The 17067-nt window shown below is 43.6% G+C and overlaps 5 protein-coding genes across 9 annotated transcripts; 3 read left to right on the forward strand and 2 right to left on the reverse strand.

Moving 5' to 3' along the window:
* Positions 1–488: 488 nt before the first annotated feature.
* LOC115046003 (inositol 1,4,5-trisphosphate receptor-interacting protein) lies at positions 489–4268 on the forward strand. Of its 2 annotated transcripts, none has more exons than XM_029506061.1 (2): positions 489–515; positions 912–4268. In XM_029506061.1, the coding sequence occupies exon 2, from the start codon at positions 924–926 to the stop codon at positions 2802–2804; it is 1881 nt and encodes a 626-aa protein (XP_029361921.1). In that variant the 5' UTR covers positions 489–515; positions 912–923; the 3' UTR covers positions 2805–4268. The 2 variants fall into 2 exon arrangements, with proteins under 2 accessions (XP_029361921.1, XP_029361912.1); XM_029506052.1 differs by having other exon boundaries at positions 491–577.
* On the reverse strand, positions 2950–5383 carry zp3c (zona pellucida glycoprotein 3c). Its single transcript, XM_029509291.1, has 8 exons — positions 4943–5383; positions 4764–4870; positions 4530–4633; positions 3769–3943; positions 3564–3690; positions 3406–3494; positions 3224–3297; positions 2950–3122 (listed from the first exon to the last, which is right to left on the reverse strand). Exons 1-8 carry the CDS (start codon positions 5381–5383, stop codon positions 2950–2952), a joined length of 1290 nt encoding a protein of 429 aa, XP_029365151.1.
* Positions 5384–6418: 1035 nt separating this feature from the next.
* Positions 6419–12255, forward strand: LOC115044461 (ras-related protein Rab-40C-like). Of its 3 annotated transcripts, XR_003840827.1 has the most exons (7): positions 6419–7132; positions 7239–7299; positions 7383–7443; positions 7521–7598; positions 7806–8028; positions 8424–10494; positions 12160–12255. XR_003840827.1 is itself a non-coding variant. In XM_029503489.1 (6 exons), exons 1-6 carry the CDS (start codon positions 6979–6981, stop codon positions 8723–8725), a joined length of 822 nt encoding a protein of 273 aa, XP_029359349.1. In that variant the 5' UTR covers positions 6419–6978; the 3' UTR covers positions 8726–10634. The 3 variants fall into 3 exon arrangements, 2 of the variants coding, with proteins under 2 accessions (XP_029359349.1, XP_029359337.1); XM_029503489.1 differs by lacking the exon at positions 12160–12255 and having other exon boundaries at positions 7863–8028; positions 8424–10634; XM_029503477.1 differs by lacking the exon at positions 12160–12255 and having other exon boundaries at positions 8424–10632.
* On the forward strand, positions 11318–14649 carry wfikkn1 (WAP, follistatin/kazal, immunoglobulin, kunitz and netrin domain containing 1). Its single transcript, XM_029503464.1, has 2 exons — positions 11318–12053; positions 12160–14649. Exons 1-2 carry the CDS (start codon positions 11784–11786, stop codon positions 13675–13677), a joined length of 1788 nt encoding a protein of 595 aa, XP_029359324.1. The 5' UTR covers positions 11318–11783; the 3' UTR covers positions 13678–14649.
* On the reverse strand, positions 13749–16696 carry mettl26 (methyltransferase like 26). 2 transcript variants are annotated; one of them, XM_029503502.1, is made up of 6 exons: positions 16385–16696; positions 16004–16166; positions 15126–15185; positions 14968–15035; positions 14658–14736; positions 13749–14561 (listed from the first exon to the last, which is right to left on the reverse strand). In XM_029503502.1, the coding sequence occupies exons 1-6, from the start codon at positions 16648–16650 to the stop codon at positions 14505–14507; spliced, it is 693 nt and encodes a 230-aa protein (XP_029359362.1). In that variant the 5' UTR covers positions 16651–16696; the 3' UTR covers positions 13749–14504. The 2 variants fall into 2 exon arrangements, with proteins under 2 accessions (XP_029359362.1, XP_029359371.1); XM_029503511.1 differs by lacking the exons at positions 14968–15035; positions 15126–15185; positions 16004–16166.
* Positions 16697–17067: the final 371 nt, after the last annotated feature.

Consider the following 17067-nt stretch of genomic DNA (forward strand, 5'->3'; position numbering starts at 1 on the left):
TCCGTGGCTTGGGCAGGGAAATGTGGTTATTGACTAAGAGGTGAGGAGTGAAGCTGTTTCCACTTAATCAGAACCAAATAAATCAAATACCAATGTTTATTTCACATCGCCATTTGAACTCAACTGCCTCCCACTGAATGACGCAAAGCTTGACCATGCAGTTGAAAGCCTACAAGAGGAGAAAATGCTGGGGCTCACTCTCCTATTCATGGGCACAAACCATTTTCTCCACAAAGTTTTTATATGGAAAATACAATAATGCCTAATGCCTGAGGCCTCATGCCATCTGTGCCATTAAAAACAATCCATTTAGTGGTTAGCAATGACAAAAATGATTTTAGGCTTTTCTGGACATGCAGTGAAACTCACAGGAAATAAGTGCTATCTGTTTTCTTCAGTGTATCGCACAGGAAAGTCTCACAGCAGAGAACATGGGCAGGGTGTGCAGGAAATACGCTACGAAAGACTTCTGACATCTAAAATAGGAAGAGAGCTGTGTGCTGTGGCTGCGCAAGGTTAGTCTCTTGCTTCCTCCTTGGTACCTATTCACACATTACTGGAACGTTGCAGTACTCCGGTAAGCAATTATTTGATTGCTGTGTACTCTCATTCATCAATGTTAATGTTATTTGCTGCAATAATTGGAGGATAAAATGTAATCTTAGGGAAAAGTGGCTGCTGCCAGGCCATCAAGGAAGTAACTCATCGCTTAGCTCTGCATCATTGAGAAATTTACTGGCAAGAGCATTTACTCACACTTAAAAAAATAAAATAAAATAAAAAAAAAAAAATCGCAACAATCTTTATTCAGTTTTTAGTTTTTTGACATTTAATTGATCACGCGTGCATTTTTTCAAAAACTCCTGAAATGATTTGTAGCAATTATTTACTCTGTTTTGACTTATTCACAGCTCGTGCTGATAATGCAGGATACTCTGCTGCGAGTGTTTTTGGTGGCTCTGGGTCTTCTAATGTGTCCAAGAGATGACCCTGAGTTGGAGGAGGAATTCGGTAATATCCAAACAGCAAGAATACAAATGCTTGAAGAGAAGCTGTTAAAGGACCAGGCCCTACACCAGGAGGTTGCACCCAACAGGGATAAAATAACACACACTGATGACAAGGGGCCTCAGAAAACCCTAAAAAACATCACCAAAGAACAAACTCAGCCTGTTCGACATGGTGCTGACAACCAAAAGACATCAGTCTCAGAAGAGGGGATTCCAAAGGAAGCCTATGCCGGTAACGAATTATCAGAAGGGGGACAGTTGATAGCAAATGCAGATGTGAGTCAGCCACAGAAGTCCAGAAATGAACCAAAGACTCTGAGGAATTCACCAACTGACTTGGACATGAGGCTTAGACAGGGAGGAGACATTCAGTCGGAAACCATCAGACCACTGGGGCAACAAGACAAGCCAGAGGAGATGGAAGCCTCTTCTCTGTCAGAAGTCCATATCAAGGTGTCAGAAAATGATGCTTCAGAGACAGTAAATGCCAGCTGGGAAGCAGATTACCTCTGGTACATATGGAATATATTCTCCACTATTTCTATGATCCGCTTCCTCAGAAAATACTTCAGAAGCAATCCCCAGATGAAACATGATGATGCCAGGACTCCTTTCCAAGGGACCTGCGTCGCTAGTGCAGTTTCACTACCTGATAGTGACACTCTGCAGAGCTTTTACTCTCAATGTGTTCAGGTCTCTTCAAAAGAGAAGTGGAGGGAAGCTGAATTTTTAGAAGGTTTTGCAAATCACATGGTGGAGACCATGCGAACCATCTGTGACGGAGGTATGTTGATTGAGGGCTGTCAGATGTTGGATGCGTGCGATATAATTGTTCCCTTAACTCCAGCCGAGCCATACAGCTTTCAGTGCCTGCTCTGGAGTTACCAGGAAAGGGACATGATGCCAGATTGGCCCGTCTGTGGTCAGATTAAAGTCATAGAAAACCAAATCCAAAATGACTGCCCCTGCCAGTTGTCCAATGCAGATGATATGGTTTGTCTGCTTCATTGTGACAATGAGAGTGTAAAGATAAAATGTACTGATGCTTGCGATGACGTGCTCTGCCAGGAGGACACAAGTTTCCTGTCAAAATCGCAGGTCACCAGATGGTTTCAGAGCACACTCAAACAAGCATGGGCATTGATTTCATATAAATACGACTTTGTGCTCAGCATTCGTAACATCGATGCTCCAGGGGCCCTGCTTGTTCGATTCAGATCAGGGAAGAAGATTAGCTTCAACTTGAGCCCTGTAGTTAAATTCAACAGTGCTGCCCATTTCTACATTACCCCCTCCTCTCCAAGCAGTTTGGACACTTATTGGACATTTTCCCTGCACATCTATGAAGATCAACTTTTAAAGCATCTCTCTAGACTGCTGCCTGAAAACGCTTGCCACATGCCAACTTTTCAAATTGCAAGTTTCCTTCACAAAAAACAGAAAGCACTCTCTGGCTTTAGTGTACTCAAAGATTTTCATTTCAAAACTGCACTAATGCATCTGCTTCTGACCAAGGACCCGTCCCAGTGGAAGCCAGAATACGTGGCCTGTAGGCTGTGGGACCTGCTGGACTTCATGGAGAGGAGCCTGGAGAAAAAGCTCCTTCCCCACATCCTCATTGGGAACCCTTTAATTCAGAACATTATTCACCTCCCTACTGAGGTGCAGCAGGCAAAGCCAGTGAATCTCTTCCATCCCCTTGTGGCAGAGGACTGCCTCTACAAACATGCTCTGATGCATTTCCAGGAAATGCTCAGAAATGCACACATGCTGATACATGATTATGTGAAATGACAACCGCTCCAGGCAGCAGTCTGAGCAGCTCTTAGTTTAAGCCTGGCATGTGCATCTTGAGTTATGTTTGATAAAGACCAATGAGCCATAACATTACAAGATAGGCTTTTTATTTAAAATTCTGATCATTTCCACATGATTCATCTCAGTAATCACTATCCCAGTAGTTCAAGAAGTCCTCATGCTCTGCCAGGTCAGGGTCTTCCAAATTGAATATGTCAGCATTGAGGGATTTCATCTGAGGGTTGACATCCACGTATTCATTTTTGCCACTCAAGTCAACCTTCCATGAGTTACTTGTGATCAGATTGCGTGAAGCTGTGGAGACAGTTTGATTAATCACATGAAGCTTTGAGTCATTTGAAGATACTTGATGTGTAAAGCTCTTCTTGGCTTTTGAAATGTCAGTTGAAACTTACCTTTAGGCTGTGCTGAAGGGCAAGTTGAGTCACAGCAGCTGCACACTGAGTCATCACCATAAAGCTCTTTCCACCTAAACATTTAGTTTATCATTTAATTGACATGACAGGCTTAATTAACAAACCATTGACAATATGAGTGTTAAAAACCAACTCAAATCCACATGAAACTGGCAACTTACTTTTTTTCTGTTGGCTCAAAAGTACAGGCCTTTGCAGCTGGTGTTGGGGTTGCTGGCCCCTTGGACAGCTCACAGTGCATGTAGAGTTGCTGTGGAAAGAAAAGAAAAGTTCTCAGACTGAAATTTGGACAGAGCCGCACCACGTTTACTCACAGTACCTGTATAGAGGAAGATGGGGAAATCATGTCCTTGAAAACCAGCGCCCCCACACAGAACTTCTGGACCATCTTCGACGTACCACTGAGAAACTTTGACTGGACACTCACTTTGCTGTCAACCATACAGCTGCAATTTGAGAGAACACACATGTTGACCTTGAACCAAGTCAAGTCCATTTTAACTCTGAACCCTTTTAAGTCTTACCCTTGGTTGTCAATGACTGTGTATTTAGGAGTGGAGGAGGGGTCTTGGTAGGCAGTCATGAAGCACCTGTTGATGTATATCCTCTCACTTCCTGAATGTGCAGATGACTTGGCCTCAAAGTACATTGGCAAGCCCAAGGTGTAGACTTTGTCACCTGTCAGTTCATTCCCAGCAGCTTTTGAAAGAAAAGGAAAAAAGCCACATTAAGAGGGCTACCAGATATGTCATTTAATGTAATTAGGTTAAAGAAATTTGAAGCATGATCTCAGCAGTATGGCAATGACTTCAAAACAGTTGAATGTTATGCTTGTACAGAGCACAGCAGGCCCCTCTGCAGTGCTGTGAAACTCAAAAATAAAGGAATTGTCTCCAGTTTTTCCAGTGAACAATTTTCTTTCCACATTGTTCAAGTGCAAATGAAGCAGTCTCAGATTTTCCTTTGTCCTCATCTCATACAAATGTTTCATGAACCCAGAGAACCCTGTGCATGTGAAAACACAATAAAGCTTTGATAAATTAAAATTTAAAGTTTTCTTGCATTTTGGTCACATTTGCAGCTGCTGCTCTTCTGAAATCATGATACATACCTGACTTTGGTTTCCCTGCATTTGTAGGTTTCTTATTTAAGCAACTCAAACATTACTTGTTCACCGTTTCAGCACAAATCTTTCCTGTGAATTTCTAAAATGCTTGTAAGAAGGGCCTGTACACACTGAACACATGTGACTAAGGAATCAATGCACTGAAGAGTGATTACATACCATCATGAGCAGAAAGGGTTATACTGCTCTTTGGCTGGAGTGCTTTGTACACTGTTCCTCCTTGCAGTTTGGGATAGAAGCCAACTTTATAGGAGCGAAAATGTCTGCAACAGCCACACATGAACTTAATGCAATGATAATGTACTTTTCCAGGTTTATGTAAACTTTTAGTTTCAATGTTATGTCAAGTGTTGCTACAGAAATGCTCATAGCTAATGTGAAACAAAGTCTTACCTGGGGTATTTACACTGCAGAGAGACTTCAAACGGCATTTCTCTTAACACAACACCAGATGGCTTGTAGTAGAGCACACTGCTGATCAACAGAAAGTCTGCAGTACTCTGGAAAACAAATATTGCCATTGGTTGTAGTTTAGCAGAGGGGATAACAGAAACAGAATTGCCTTTACCCACCTCTTTTTTGAATCCACAGTCAGCTTTCAGAAGGTATAGAAGGTAATAATGTTCTTTGGTTCCCGCATTAACAGGACAGGTGCCCAGTTTGAGATATTGATAAGCGGCACTGTTCTTAAAAACCGTTCTCTTAACTCTCACATAAATTCTATCAACATGACACAGGAGTTCAACCAGCTTCCCTGGGGTTGCTGCTTTCGCTGCTTTTGCTGCTGCTGGTGGGGCAACAGTGGGACCAAGTAGCATTTGCTTTGCCCAGTTAGGAAGGGGTCTGACACCTTTCTCAGGCTTGAAGACATCTTTTGGATAGTCACCAGATAAGACGTACACATACTCAGCATATGTCTTTGCTTCAGGTACTGCAGGATCACTACTTGAGTGACTTTTGTAGAGTTCGGCCCTCGGTGCAGGTGCTACTTCCTCACTTAGTATTTCTTCCATTTTGGACCACTCTAATTCAGGATCTTGCAAAAACGGGATCAAGTCAGTTCCACTTCTAAACTGATAACTATAGGCAGAACCAAACAGCAGTAACAGTAGCCCAGCATGACTCAACCCCATTTTCCCCTCTAGCAGCTGCCTGTGACTGGAACTGAGTCCTGACCTGAACAGGATGAGTGTGATAGTGAGGTGTCTTTGGGCTTTTGTACACTACAATCAAGCAACACTTCCCACAGCTGCTGCAAATGCCAATCAAGGGCAGCCAAAGAGAGGAGACATTAATCAATGGCAGGCTGTGGCTTTTCCCTCATCTGTCCTGCACTACTTTCGCTTTAGAAAAGACTCAGTTATCAGCTTCTTTGGCCCACATCACTAAGTCTAACAACCTGGCAAATAACAAATAACAAAAAACAAAAACAACCTAAACCCCTCAAACAGACAAATTTAATTTAAAAGAGTTATTGATTCAGTTGCATAATTGAAGAGGCTGCAGTTTGTGGTTCTTTTAAATAATTTTGCATTACACAGAGGTGGTTGTACTGATGCTGACACAATAATAAGAACATTTATCAATGTGCAGTCCAACAACAGAATACATCCACTAAAATAGTCTTACTGCTGAATCAACATCATTTTGAAAACTGTTGTATTTGACTGTTCATCAAAGCCAGGCGAGCCTAAAGAAATGACACGAGTGCCCATGTGCATGCTTGTCTTCATTCCTGTTCTGTGGTATAGGATGGAAAATTATGTTTAAATTGAATCATTATTTCAATTTGATTAGATTTTCTCATGAAACATGTATCATACAAAGAATAAGAGTCAGCGAGTCAAACATCAGTTCCATTTTTATTGTAAATATAAATTATTTTTAAGACATAAATAATTATATAAATAATAATAAATACAGCAATGTGTTATGATTTATAAAAAAAAAACAAATATTTGATAATAATTTAGATTAGGAAAACGTGTTGGTTTTTTTCCTATCAATTCCGGATGTGACGTAGGTTAATGATGTCAGTACGAGGAAGTACCAACACAGCTCACTTGGTTAGACATTGTGCTCGGAAGCTGAATATCTCCGGTTGGCTTTTTTTCTTTAGAAACAAAGCGAAACACATGCATTAGGATTGACAGGGTGTCTTTTTTTGCTTGACAAAACACCCTCGCTTTTTACTCAATAGCCTGATTTTTTTTTAATGCGTCATTGTCGTTTGTGTTAGCTGGCTAGCTAGCATGCTAGCTAACAGCTAAGGTTGTTTTGGTCATTAACGTGAACGTTACATCGACCGTGTCTGGACTCAGCGGCGCAGAGATCATAAACGCTGTTTGATTTTATTTATTTATTATTATTTTTTTTTTACCCCCGTTGATAATCCGGTGGAATGGAGAGATTATCTTTTTCATGGAGAGTACAAAGTAAAACAAAGAGTTGCTGTAAATCGTGAGTGTCCCGCCGGCTAGCTGTAAACCTGACGTTAACTGCACTCACCTGTCCTTCGCTATCTCCCATCGGGACCGCCTGGGTCGTCCCTTACCCACCAACACTGGACCAGTGGCGAGCTGAAAAAGCTCTCTGTGAAGCGGACCCAATGCGTGGGATGATGGGGACCCAGAGTAGCCCTGTCAAGAGTTATGATTATCTTCTGAAATTCCTACTGGTTGGAGACAGCGACGTCGGAAAGGGGGAGATATTAGAAAGTTTGCAAGATGGATCGGTGGAGTCTCCTTATGCCTACAGCAGTGGTGAGCAAAGCTCTGCTTTAATTCAATTTGGGAACAATGTTGAGGAGCGAAGACCAACAAGAGCATTATTAACTGTGTGTGTGTTGATCGGTGTGTCGAATTTCAGGGATTGATTACAAGACAACCACAATTTTGCTGGATGGGAGAAGAGTGAAATTAGAGCTGTGGTAAGTGTTGTTATTATCACAACAGTCGTGAACAAACCCATAACACATTGCTCTGCCTACAGGCTTATGTGTTTGTTCCACAGGGACACATCAGGTCAAGGCAGATTCTGCACCATCTTCAGATCTTACTCTCGTGGAGCACAGGTGAGGACTTGTATATTTGTTTCTCCTCACATTGTTTAATCCTGTCCACTTCAAAATATTTGCCTTTCATCCCACAGGGTATCCTGCTCGTGTATGACATCACAAATGGCTGGTCATTTGATGGCATTGACCGCTGGATTCGGGAGATTGATGAGGTAATGTACCTTCAATCCATTTCTGGTGGCAAAGGAACTATTGGGAACGTCTGTACGTATCCTGTGTCTGTCTTATTCTAACAACAAATGGTCATTGTCTGTTTCTAACTCTGCTCAGTCTCCAAACCAGAGTTGGCAATGTTGAATAGTTTTTGTTTGAAGCCATGATGAATAAAAATTGTTACTGAGTATTTTTTCTTCCATCAGCATGCACCAGGTGTGCCCCGAATTCTGGTTGGAAACCGACTTCATCTAGCTTTCAAGCGACAGGTGCCAACTGAACAGGCAAGGGCTTATGCAGAGAAGAACAGCATGACTTTCTTCGAGGTCAGTCCACTCTGCAATTTCAACGTCATTGAGTCCTTCACAGAGCTTTCTCGCATCGTGCTAATGAGGCATGGGATGGAGAAATTTTGGAGGCCCAACAGAGGTGAGCTGGTTAATAATATTTTCCTACCAGATAACAAATATGTGTGTGTGTGTTTTACCTACTGTTTTAAAAAAGAGAAGGGGATAAAAACTGAATTCGTAGTTGTTCAAAAAGCTTTAAAATCTACACCTTATTGTCTTACACATTTTGCTTTGTAAACTACATCCAATTCAGTTGTTGGACAACTTGAGAAATGGCTTTAAAACGTGTAATGTAAGTCTTTATATAGCAAAGTGTATCTGCTCTGTCTGAATTTATGTGGGATTTCTATATAGATGTGTGTAAGAACAAACTTAAATATTTAATTAAAATTAATTCTAGCATCTCATAGTGTTTACCACAACCTCAAGTAATAACATCCATATTCCTTTTTCTTATTTTGTCTTTTTCTTCAGTCTTCAGTCTGCAAGATCTATGTTGCCGTTCAATAGTTTCCTGCACGCCAGTACACCTCATCGACAAATTGCCCCTCCCAGTCGCCATCAAGTCCCACCTCAAATCTTTCTCTATGGCCAATGGCATGAATGCAGTCATGATGCATGGACGTTCCTATTCGGTGGCCAACAGTGCAGCGGCCGGCGGTAGCAGTGGTGGAAGCAAAGCCAACAGCCTCAAACGCTCAAAATCCTTCAGGCCTCCACAGAGTCCACCAAAGAACTCGTCCTCTTCTTCCAAGGGGAATTGTAAGATTTCGTAGTGAGGAGGACTAATGGTTGCCTTCCTTGGACCCATTTTTAAGGTGGTGTTGCTTCGAGAGGTCACATAGCCAGAGAAGAGCACAGAGAACTGCCAGCTATCTTGATCAGAAACGTAAATTCTGACATCACTGGCGTCTTGCGTTGAACTTAGTGGACTGACTTGGATGGCTGGTTTGTTACCTGCTTTCTTTGCGCTTGCTGTTGGCGTCTTGTGGATGTCCGTTTACTTGTACTCTTTACTACAGAGGTTCACTGTGATCAAGTAGAACAAGAGTTCCCTGGGATCAACAGATGTGAATTTTAGGGATTATCGCTCACCTGTTAACACTACAAGCGAGTGGAGGGACATTAGCTATCTTTTATGTGAATCAGGATTGTTTATTGATATTTAAAGGTAACTTGAATATGTAAATAACTTGTATGTGATGTTTTGGTCTGCGTGTTGTGATTGTTTTTGGGGAGGAGCTTCTTGCGCTTGTTTTGTCTTGAATGTTTTGGGAGCTTTGATGCTTTGATGTACAATTTATTTGTATGTCTTATGCCCTTTGCCTACAGTAGAAAATTCCCTTTACACACCTCAAGGTTACTGAGGTACACATTTAAATCTCAGAGTAGTTCAGTTTTACATAAAACCGGCTTTGATTGAATGTTATGTGCATACAGGGCTACTTTCCCAGGTTCATTATTTCTTCACGTTGGAAACGTTCAGAAGAGGAATCTACTGAAAACACTCCCGGTCTAGCACTATTTTTTTTCTGTGAAACTGTGCAGCTTTTGAGCCAAGTCGTCTTTTTGAGACTTTTTAAGGTGCCACTAAATTTCACCCCAAACAAATTCCCCCCTCCATCTCCATCAGCCGTTGCTTCAGACATCCATTGACTGTCTCAGGCCACTTAATGCAGCTAAGACTAATAGTCCCGAGTTGTGTTATTGCTTTAAAGTGGTTTCACTTATCAACAGCATGGTCAGTTTGAGCCTGTTAAACGCTTGGGCAATTTTAAAGATGGCTGGGTGCTTATGAGGAAATCTTTGTACAAACTCAGATGTACAGCTTGTTTGCTCAAATACGGCATTTTCCCTTCAGAATCCTTTGCAGTGGCATCTCTGCTTCTTCACGTCAAGGGATACTGATCTGAGGAACATTTTAATTGGATTGCTTTTTGGATATTTTATGTATATGCTATGTATTTATGAATGTAGACAATATTCATCTGCTACCTTTCTATGGCCATGTGGTTATATGTGGGACTGTAAGAATCAGAGGTGGAAAGTCACTGAGCACATTTCATATTTTTTTATCGAACGTTGCTGTTTGCCTGAGTAATTGTACTTTTGCTACTTACAGAAATTTTTATTTCCCAAACTTCTTAAAAAATGCGTGTGTAATACTATGTAGTTTGTTTTCTGGACACAATACAAAAATATAAGGTCACATGAACTCAAAGACCCGTTTTAAATCCCTGCTAACCAGTGATGGATTTGTTTTAGTAACTGAATAACCGGCACAAATGTTTTTATTCTAATCCAAATTCTGTGTGTTTAGTTTCCACCTCTGGTTCACATGTGCTGTATTTCCACTCCAGCATTCCCAGTGTCCTGGCCGAGGTCAACGGGTGCATGTTTCCCAGCGGCGCCTGTTTTCTGTGGTGTGAGGTGTGAGAGCAGCTCAGTGGGCAAAGAGCATTTAAAGCACTATGAGTGAGAGCCGAGCTTTGGGATTTCTTATCATTATGTCTCCACTGGAAACAGCCGCCCGTCCGAATAAAGGGTAAAACTCCACCTTCTCTCTGCGTGCTGTGTGTGTCGCAACGATTTGTCATTACAGCATTTATCAAGGTCATTGTGCGAATTGTGGGAATATTTTGTGTTCCTTTTGTCCGGTCCGGGGCCCGCGGGTGCTCAAGTGCAATAAAAGCCGCGTGTGTGTGTGTGTGTGTGTGTGTGTGTGTTGGGGGGGGGGGGCTGAATTGATTAGCTGCTCCCTCTGTATTGGCCAGTCGTGGATAACCGGCACATCGTAGCGGCGTATGAATGCAGCCGCGGTCAAAAGTCACGCAAAGGTTGCGGGGTCACCGCGGATGAAAAGATGAGGGGAGCTGCTTCTCATCGCCTCGGAGCCGCTCCGGGGACAAAGATGAGTTCTACGCTATTGAAAATGAGGGGCTCTTTTTTTTTTTTCCTTTTTTTTTTTTTACGTCTTCCCACCTGGCCGCGGCATCTCTGAGCTCCGTGTGAATGAGGGTCGGTGCTAAACTGACCGACGTCTAGACGAGGAGGGCGTCAACGGCGCGCCGCCTCTGTTTGGGTTTCCTGAAGCTGCAGACCAACTGCAACTTTCTCTCTTTGATTTGAGCGAGAAATCCGCATTGTTCAGAAACATCTGCACATACCTGACGACGACGACACAACAAAAACCATCTTGGAGAAAAAAAAAACAAACAAAAAACAGAAAAGTGCATGTGACTTTATTGCTGAATCTATAAATTGTGTCTGGCCGTGTTTGTCTCCGTGCGCAGGGCTGTTGAGGACAGCCTGTCCCTGTGATGTTTCTTTTTTTTTTTTTTACAATGTTTGTCCAGTTGCTTAGCGCACGGTGCCTGCTTCATTAAAGTTTGAGACAGTGGCCGAGCGTGGGGGCGGTCAGAGGGACTGCCCTCTCCACCTCCATTCACCCTGAGAAAGGCTGATGTTCCGTCTCTCCCTCATTGTGCTGGTCCTCCTCCGCTTATTCCGCCGCTCTGGGGAATCGACCTCAATGAGAGTTTTGCCCTTTTGTTGCAAGTCTTTTGTCTTTCAAAGCGACTGTTTCCCTGTAGCTTTTCTCTTCTGCTTGTTCTCGGGATATATTTTTTTGGTCCCTAAATGTCCGGTTCATGGGAACCCGCTCTAACCAGCGGGGAAACTACAACTTCTCTCTTTGCGCACTCCAAACTGACGCTTATATATTTACGCACAAAATCGACGACTACCTTTGAAAGCCAACAATAGTCTTCCGCCTTTTTAGAAGATCTGAAGGAGGAATGGATTCACTCGGCGGGCGGCTCATGCAAAAGGGCAATGATGCATAAAATCCCTGTACTGCGCTTGAAGGACAGGCGTATAAAGGATAGACGGTGGCGCGGTGCAGCCTCTTCGCAGAAATTTGGGTTACGGTGGATTTGCGCGTATTTGTCGGTACTCCTGGTTGGTGAGCTTGCTGGGCTTTCTTTCAGTGCAAGTGTGGCTGCATCCGGAGCTGAACACGAAGGACTTTGTCCTAACAAGCTAAATTCCAATCTCTGGGTTGATGCGCAAAGCACCTGCGAGAGGGAATGCAACTTCGACGAGGTGATGTCATTTATGTTGGAAAAATGATCGATCAAGTGTTAACTTTGTGCATCTTATTTAGCTTTGCCTAACTCCACATCTTGTGTGTGTGTGTGTGTGTGTGCAGGACTGCGCCGACTTTGAGAAATGCTGCACCAACGTGTGTGGCCTCAACAGCTGCGTGGCTGCGCGTTTCTCCGACGGCACGCCCGCTCAGCCGGGCGGCCGGGGAGGTGGGAAGGGAGACGACGCCCCCGCCTCCACAGCCACCTGCGAGGGCTTTATCTGCAGCCAGCAGGGAGCCACCTGCGACATTTGGAACGGGCAGCCCATCTGCAAGTGCCAGGACCGCTGTGAGAAAGAGCCCAACTTCACCTGCGCTTCAGATGGCCTCACCTATTTCAACCGCTGCTACATGGACGCTGAGGCCTGCATCCGTGGGGTGACCTTAACTGTGGTCACCTGCCGTTTCTACCTCGCTGGGCCCCACACCAGTCCGCTGCCCCAGGACACTACTGCCTACCCCACCCCAACATCCTCCCAGGAGGACCCCATGCCCCCAACGCTGTACTCCAACCCTCACCATCAGTCCATCTATGTGGGAGGCACAGTCAACTTCCACTGTGATGTGATTGGAGTTCCCAGACCCGATATAACATGGGAGAAACAGAGCGAACGGCGGGAGAGGCTGGTCATGAGGCCTGACCAGATGTATGGCAACGTGGTCATCACCAACATTGGACAGCTGGTCATTTACAATGCCCAGGTGTGGGATACAGGTATCTACACCTGCATAGCACGCAATTCTGCCGGGGTCCTCCGTGCAGACTACCCACTGTCCGTCATCCGCAGGGCTGATGATGATTTTTCTGAAGATCCAGAGATGCCCATGGGGAGACCGTTCTCACCGGCAGACTGCCTGGCTGAAGTGGACCTGAGAGTATGCAGTGGAGAGCGTCACGTGGACTGGTATTATGACAGCAAGCTGGGCACCTGCATAGCCTTCAGCAATGGTGGATGTGATGACAGCCGCAATCGATTTGAGACTTATGAAGAGTGCAAGGCCTCCTGTCAGAGAGAGGGAATGGGCGTCTGCTTCCTGCCTGCAGTTCAGGGCCCGTGCAAATCCTGGGAGGCACGGTGGGCCTGGAACTCCATCATGAAACAGTGCCAAGCCTTTGCTTATGGCGGCTGCCATGGAAACGCCAACAGCTTCCTCACCAAAAAGGAGTGTGAAGCAAATTGCCCACAAGCCAAAAGGAAACCTTGCAAGACCTGTCGGGTGAAGGGGAAAATGGTATCCAGCTTATGCCGCAGCGACTTTGCCATCGTGGGGCGGCTGACAGAGCTGGTGGAGGAGCTGGACTCTGGGTTAGCCCGCTTTACTTTGGAAGAAGTTCTGAGAGATGAAAAGATGGGACTGACTTTCTTCAACACCAAACACCTGGAAGTGACCATCGCCAAGATCGACTGGAGCTGCCCCTGCCCCAACATCACCATGGATGAAAACCCTTTGCTGGTGATGGGTGTGGTGCAGGATGGCATGGCCATCATCCAATCTGACAGCTACGTCAGAGCCATAACTGAGCGCAGACTCAAGAAGCTGCGTGAGGTTCTGGTCAAAAAGGCCTGCGAGGCATCATAAAACTCCCAAGACTTGGACTTGTTTGTATCTGTGGTCACCTTTACCACTGAAGACAAGCATCAGAATTGCAACAAGAAAAACTGATATTTAATAACAACTCTTTGAATCAAAACACAACAATATGTTAAGAAAGTATTGAGATGTTTTCTTTGTACAACATATATTCATAACAACACAGGTTGTACTACATTCCAGATGTGTTGTGAGCCCATTTACACCAATGCTGTAATGTGATTTCTAAGTTGAAATATGGATATTATTTCTCTTGATGTACATTTTCCGTGCTTGTATTGTGAAAAATAAGTAGCAGCCCCACAATATAACCTAGCTTGTGATGCTAAAGAAGTAGACACCCACAGTATATTACATCTATATTGTGTTTTTCTCTTTTATTGTGTTATGATTTTTCTGTATTGGATTCTGTTTATTAGTCATTTAAATATGTGTTTTCATATAGTTTTCTTTGTGTTTGTATAGTTTTAAGGTTTTTGTTGAGCCTCACTGCAAAGCACTTCTGCTAACTTATTTCACTCAAAGTCCCTGCAAACCAAAGACATTAAAAAAGGAGTATGTGGCTGTCTCAAGTTAAATGTAGAACACAACCAGTGAAGCTCTGAGCCTTATTCATTTTACTTCATTTTAAGTATGCAATTTAGTGTATCATACACAGTTCAGATCAAGTGATTTCATCTAGAGTCAGTGTAGAATATGGAGAAATGTCATTCATTTGCAGTTCTACAAAATTTGGCAATGTATCTGAGCTTGAAGTCTAAGTTAAGGCGCTGTGACCATCCTGCTCCGTCCCCAAAAATGAACAACAGGATACTTCACACCAAACTCTCCTTCCTGAAAAGAAGACACTTGTTGTTTGCTGGCATGTCCACCTTGGAAAGAAAATATATAAATCATACATTAGTAAATGAATAACCCCATCATTGTGTTTTTGTTCCTCCCCATGTCTAAATTAGCCATTTACTCACTATCTTCTCCAGAAATAATCCATTTCTTTGTGCTAAAGAGCTCAGGAGGGAGATATCTCTGAGTCCCCACTTTGGGTTCCTGCAACATTAAAAAAGGTACAACATTTAAATCACAAATGATTCTTAATGATTATATAACCAATGAATCAAGCAGACGGTGCTGTAGACTTGATGTGATGGCAAATTCACTTCTGTGTTTCAGAGGAAAACATTACAACTACCTGATTCCTTTCAGTTTTTTTTTTTTTTTATATTAACTTTAATCCCAGGAAGGAAAGAAAGATAATTTAAAAAAAAAAGAGTGTTTTACCTCTGTCGTAGGCTGTAGTCAAAGTCAACATTGCTCTGTGGCGTGATCTGACCATTCACTGCATAGGGCTGAGGGTAGAGCAACAACAAAATATGTGATGTAGCCTCTATTGTAATGCTTCCACGTGTTTCCATGGCACAAAATATCTTTTCACTCACCCCATATGTCAACAGAAGACCTTGTGGCTTTAACACTGCCCCAGCTCCATTGAATAAACCCTAGAAGAAGAGTAATGTCTTCAGGCACTGGCATCACATCACATATAGGGGGGGCTGAGTGGTCTTTTTGTTCTTGTTACCTTTTATAGATTTCAAGACCAAGGGGATCTACTGTAAATGGACATTACTAGCAGTATTTTATCCAGCAGCTGCAGTGGGTATACACTGAAGGGCCTAATCTACAGTATTTCCATTCTATGGATCCTGAACACCAAAGCCATTCAGTGGAAAAACATTAAGATACACTATTTACATTTTAAAAGACGACGTGGCACATTTTTGCTCTTACAAGTGAAAACTTGATTTCGTAAGCAAAAACGTACACACTGACCGCTCAAAGGTGTGAGTGATAGTTGATGGTGGGTAAAGGTCCACATAAGTTAGTTATTACTGTGAAACTGACACGCCACTGAATTTCCTGTCTTCGTTTCTGTATTAGCCTTTCACTTGTACTTGCCACTTATGGCCACGGTGAACACTGTTCAGAAAAAGTTAGTTGCTTTAAGGAAAAAAAGCTATAAGTTATCCCACTGTGGCATCCTGAGGTAAAAGTAACATGACAGCGCGCTATCACTAGCAGGCGGAAATGTGGAAAACTATAAGATAAAAGATACACTCCAATAAATAAGTAAATAAGATTTAAGTAGAATTAATCTCATGGTACTTTCAGGCTTCATGAGCTGAGATAATTATGTAGGTTTTAACAAGGTCAGTTTGAGCTTAGATTATCATTATAACCCAAACACATGCAGTTAATGGAAACAGGTCCTGGACTGGACAAGCTCAGCCACACTAGTTTGTGCACACAGGAGCTCTACCTCAGTACAAGCAATTGGAGAAATGTGGATCATGTTGATGTTGACCACCAGATCCAGGCTCTCTGGCAGGATCCCTCCCCAGTACTGATGGGGCAGAGAAGCATCCAGGTGGATGGCTGGCTTCACATTGTGCAGCCGGTAGAGAGCTCTGTACGCTTCTATACTGAGGAGGGGAAACAAAAAGTCATGATTGTTAACGCAGCCTTCAAAATACATCCACCAGCACAATCCGTCTGCTCTGCGTCAGCGCTTCAGGTCACATCAGGAATTTAGCTGCGCACGTAGAAAAAAGACCTACCGTAATGTCTGAAGCCGCGTTCTTCAGCGGGAAATCGTCCGTACCGTAAATACCCGTGTAGCATTCTGCGGTTTGGAGCTTACCTGTCCAGAGACTGGTGGTCGTACTCTGAGGGCTGCCAGGTTATGTTCTGCAGGGCCTGAGCGAAGTGGACCACATGCTGCCCGGTCCCGGAGGAGACCTCCAGAGCCTGCAGGGGTCTGCCGGTCCTCACGCTGTCCCGCAGCACCGCCAGGATGGGCTCCTTGTTCCTCTCCGCGGCGGCGGCGCTCAGCATCGTGCCAAAGCCCGGAAAAACGCTCCCAGCTACAGTGCACAGCTTATGCAACCACTGCAGCACACCGAGCATTGAATAACTCCACAACACCCACGAATGTTTTTGTTTTTCCACCGAGAAGACTCCCACTTCCGCGTTTTCCTCACGTGACTCGCCTCGCGTCCAATGGGAGCCGTGGGCGGGCACAAAGGCACAGTGAGGTTTTCAAAGGATGACAAGGCAAATGCACACTTTACACCGGGGATTTCTTTATTTTAGGGAAAATAGCATTCAGGATCACAGCCTTTTTTTTTTTTTTTTTTTTGGCGGTATTTTGTTTGTTTACACACTTTCGTCCATGTGACCGCGACGTTTATTATCATAAGACTTAAATTGTAATCTAAGGAAATCAAAAGAATCTACTTAAAATAAATTAAAGGGCATAAATATGAGGTTTCAGCAAACACAGTACAGATGACGGTGACTGGCAGTGTGGTGGAGAAGGTGAAC

Source organism: Echeneis naucrates, chromosome 1 (assembly GCF_900963305.1).
Source record: "Echeneis naucrates chromosome 1, fEcheNa1.1, whole genome shotgun sequence".
NCBI lineage: Eukaryota > Metazoa > Chordata > Actinopteri > Carangiformes > Echeneidae > Echeneis > Echeneis naucrates.

Bases quoted from the DNA above. Each gene is read 5' to 3' on its own strand.
- LOC115046003 (XM_029506061.1), top strand. From the start codon at position 924: ATGCAGGATACTCTGCTGCGAGTGTTTTTGGTGGCTCTGGGTCTTCTA.
- zp3c (XM_029509291.1), bottom strand. From the start codon at position 5,383: ATGGAAGAAATACTAAGTGAGGAAGTAGCACCTGCACCGAGGGCCGAA. The intron at 4,634-4,763 runs GTAAGACTTTGT...TGGCTGTTGCAG, and splicing joins CTGCAGTGTAAATACCCCAG to ACATTTTCGCTCCTATAAAG. The intron at 3,944-4,529 runs GTATGTAATCAC...TTCTTTCAAAAG, and splicing joins AACCCTTTCTGCTCATGATG to CTGCTGGGAATGAACTGACA.
- LOC115044461 (XM_029503477.1), top strand. From the start codon at position 6,979: ATGCGTGGGATGATGGGGACCCAGAGTAGCCCTGTCAAGAGTTATGAT. The intron at 7,300-7,382 runs GTAAGTGTTGTT...TTTGTTCCACAG, and splicing joins AGAGTGAAATTAGAGCTGTG to GGACACATCAGGTCAAGGCA. The intron at 8,029-8,423 runs GTGAGCTGGTTA...CTTTTTCTTCAG, and splicing joins ATTTTGGAGGCCCAACAGAG to TCTTCAGTCTGCAAGATCTA.
- wfikkn1 (XM_029503464.1), top strand. From the start codon at position 11,784: ATGATGCATAAAATCCCTGTACTGCGCTTGAAGGACAGGCGTATAAAG. The intron at 12,054-12,159 runs GTGATGTCATTT...GTGTGTGTGCAG, and splicing joins GGGAATGCAACTTCGACGAG to GACTGCGCCGACTTTGAGAA.
- mettl26 (XM_029503502.1), bottom strand. From the start codon at position 16,650: ATGCTCGGTGTGCTGCAGTGGTTGCATAAGCTGTGCACTGTAGCTGGG. The intron at 15,186-16,003 runs GTAGAGCTCCTG...CTCTTCTTCTAG, and splicing joins CTCCAATTGCTTGTACTGAG to GGTTTATTCAATGGAGCTGG. The intron at 14,562-14,657 runs GTGAGTAAATGG...TTTCTTTCCAAG, and splicing joins GATTATTTCTGGAGAAGATA to GTGGACATGCCAGCAAACAA.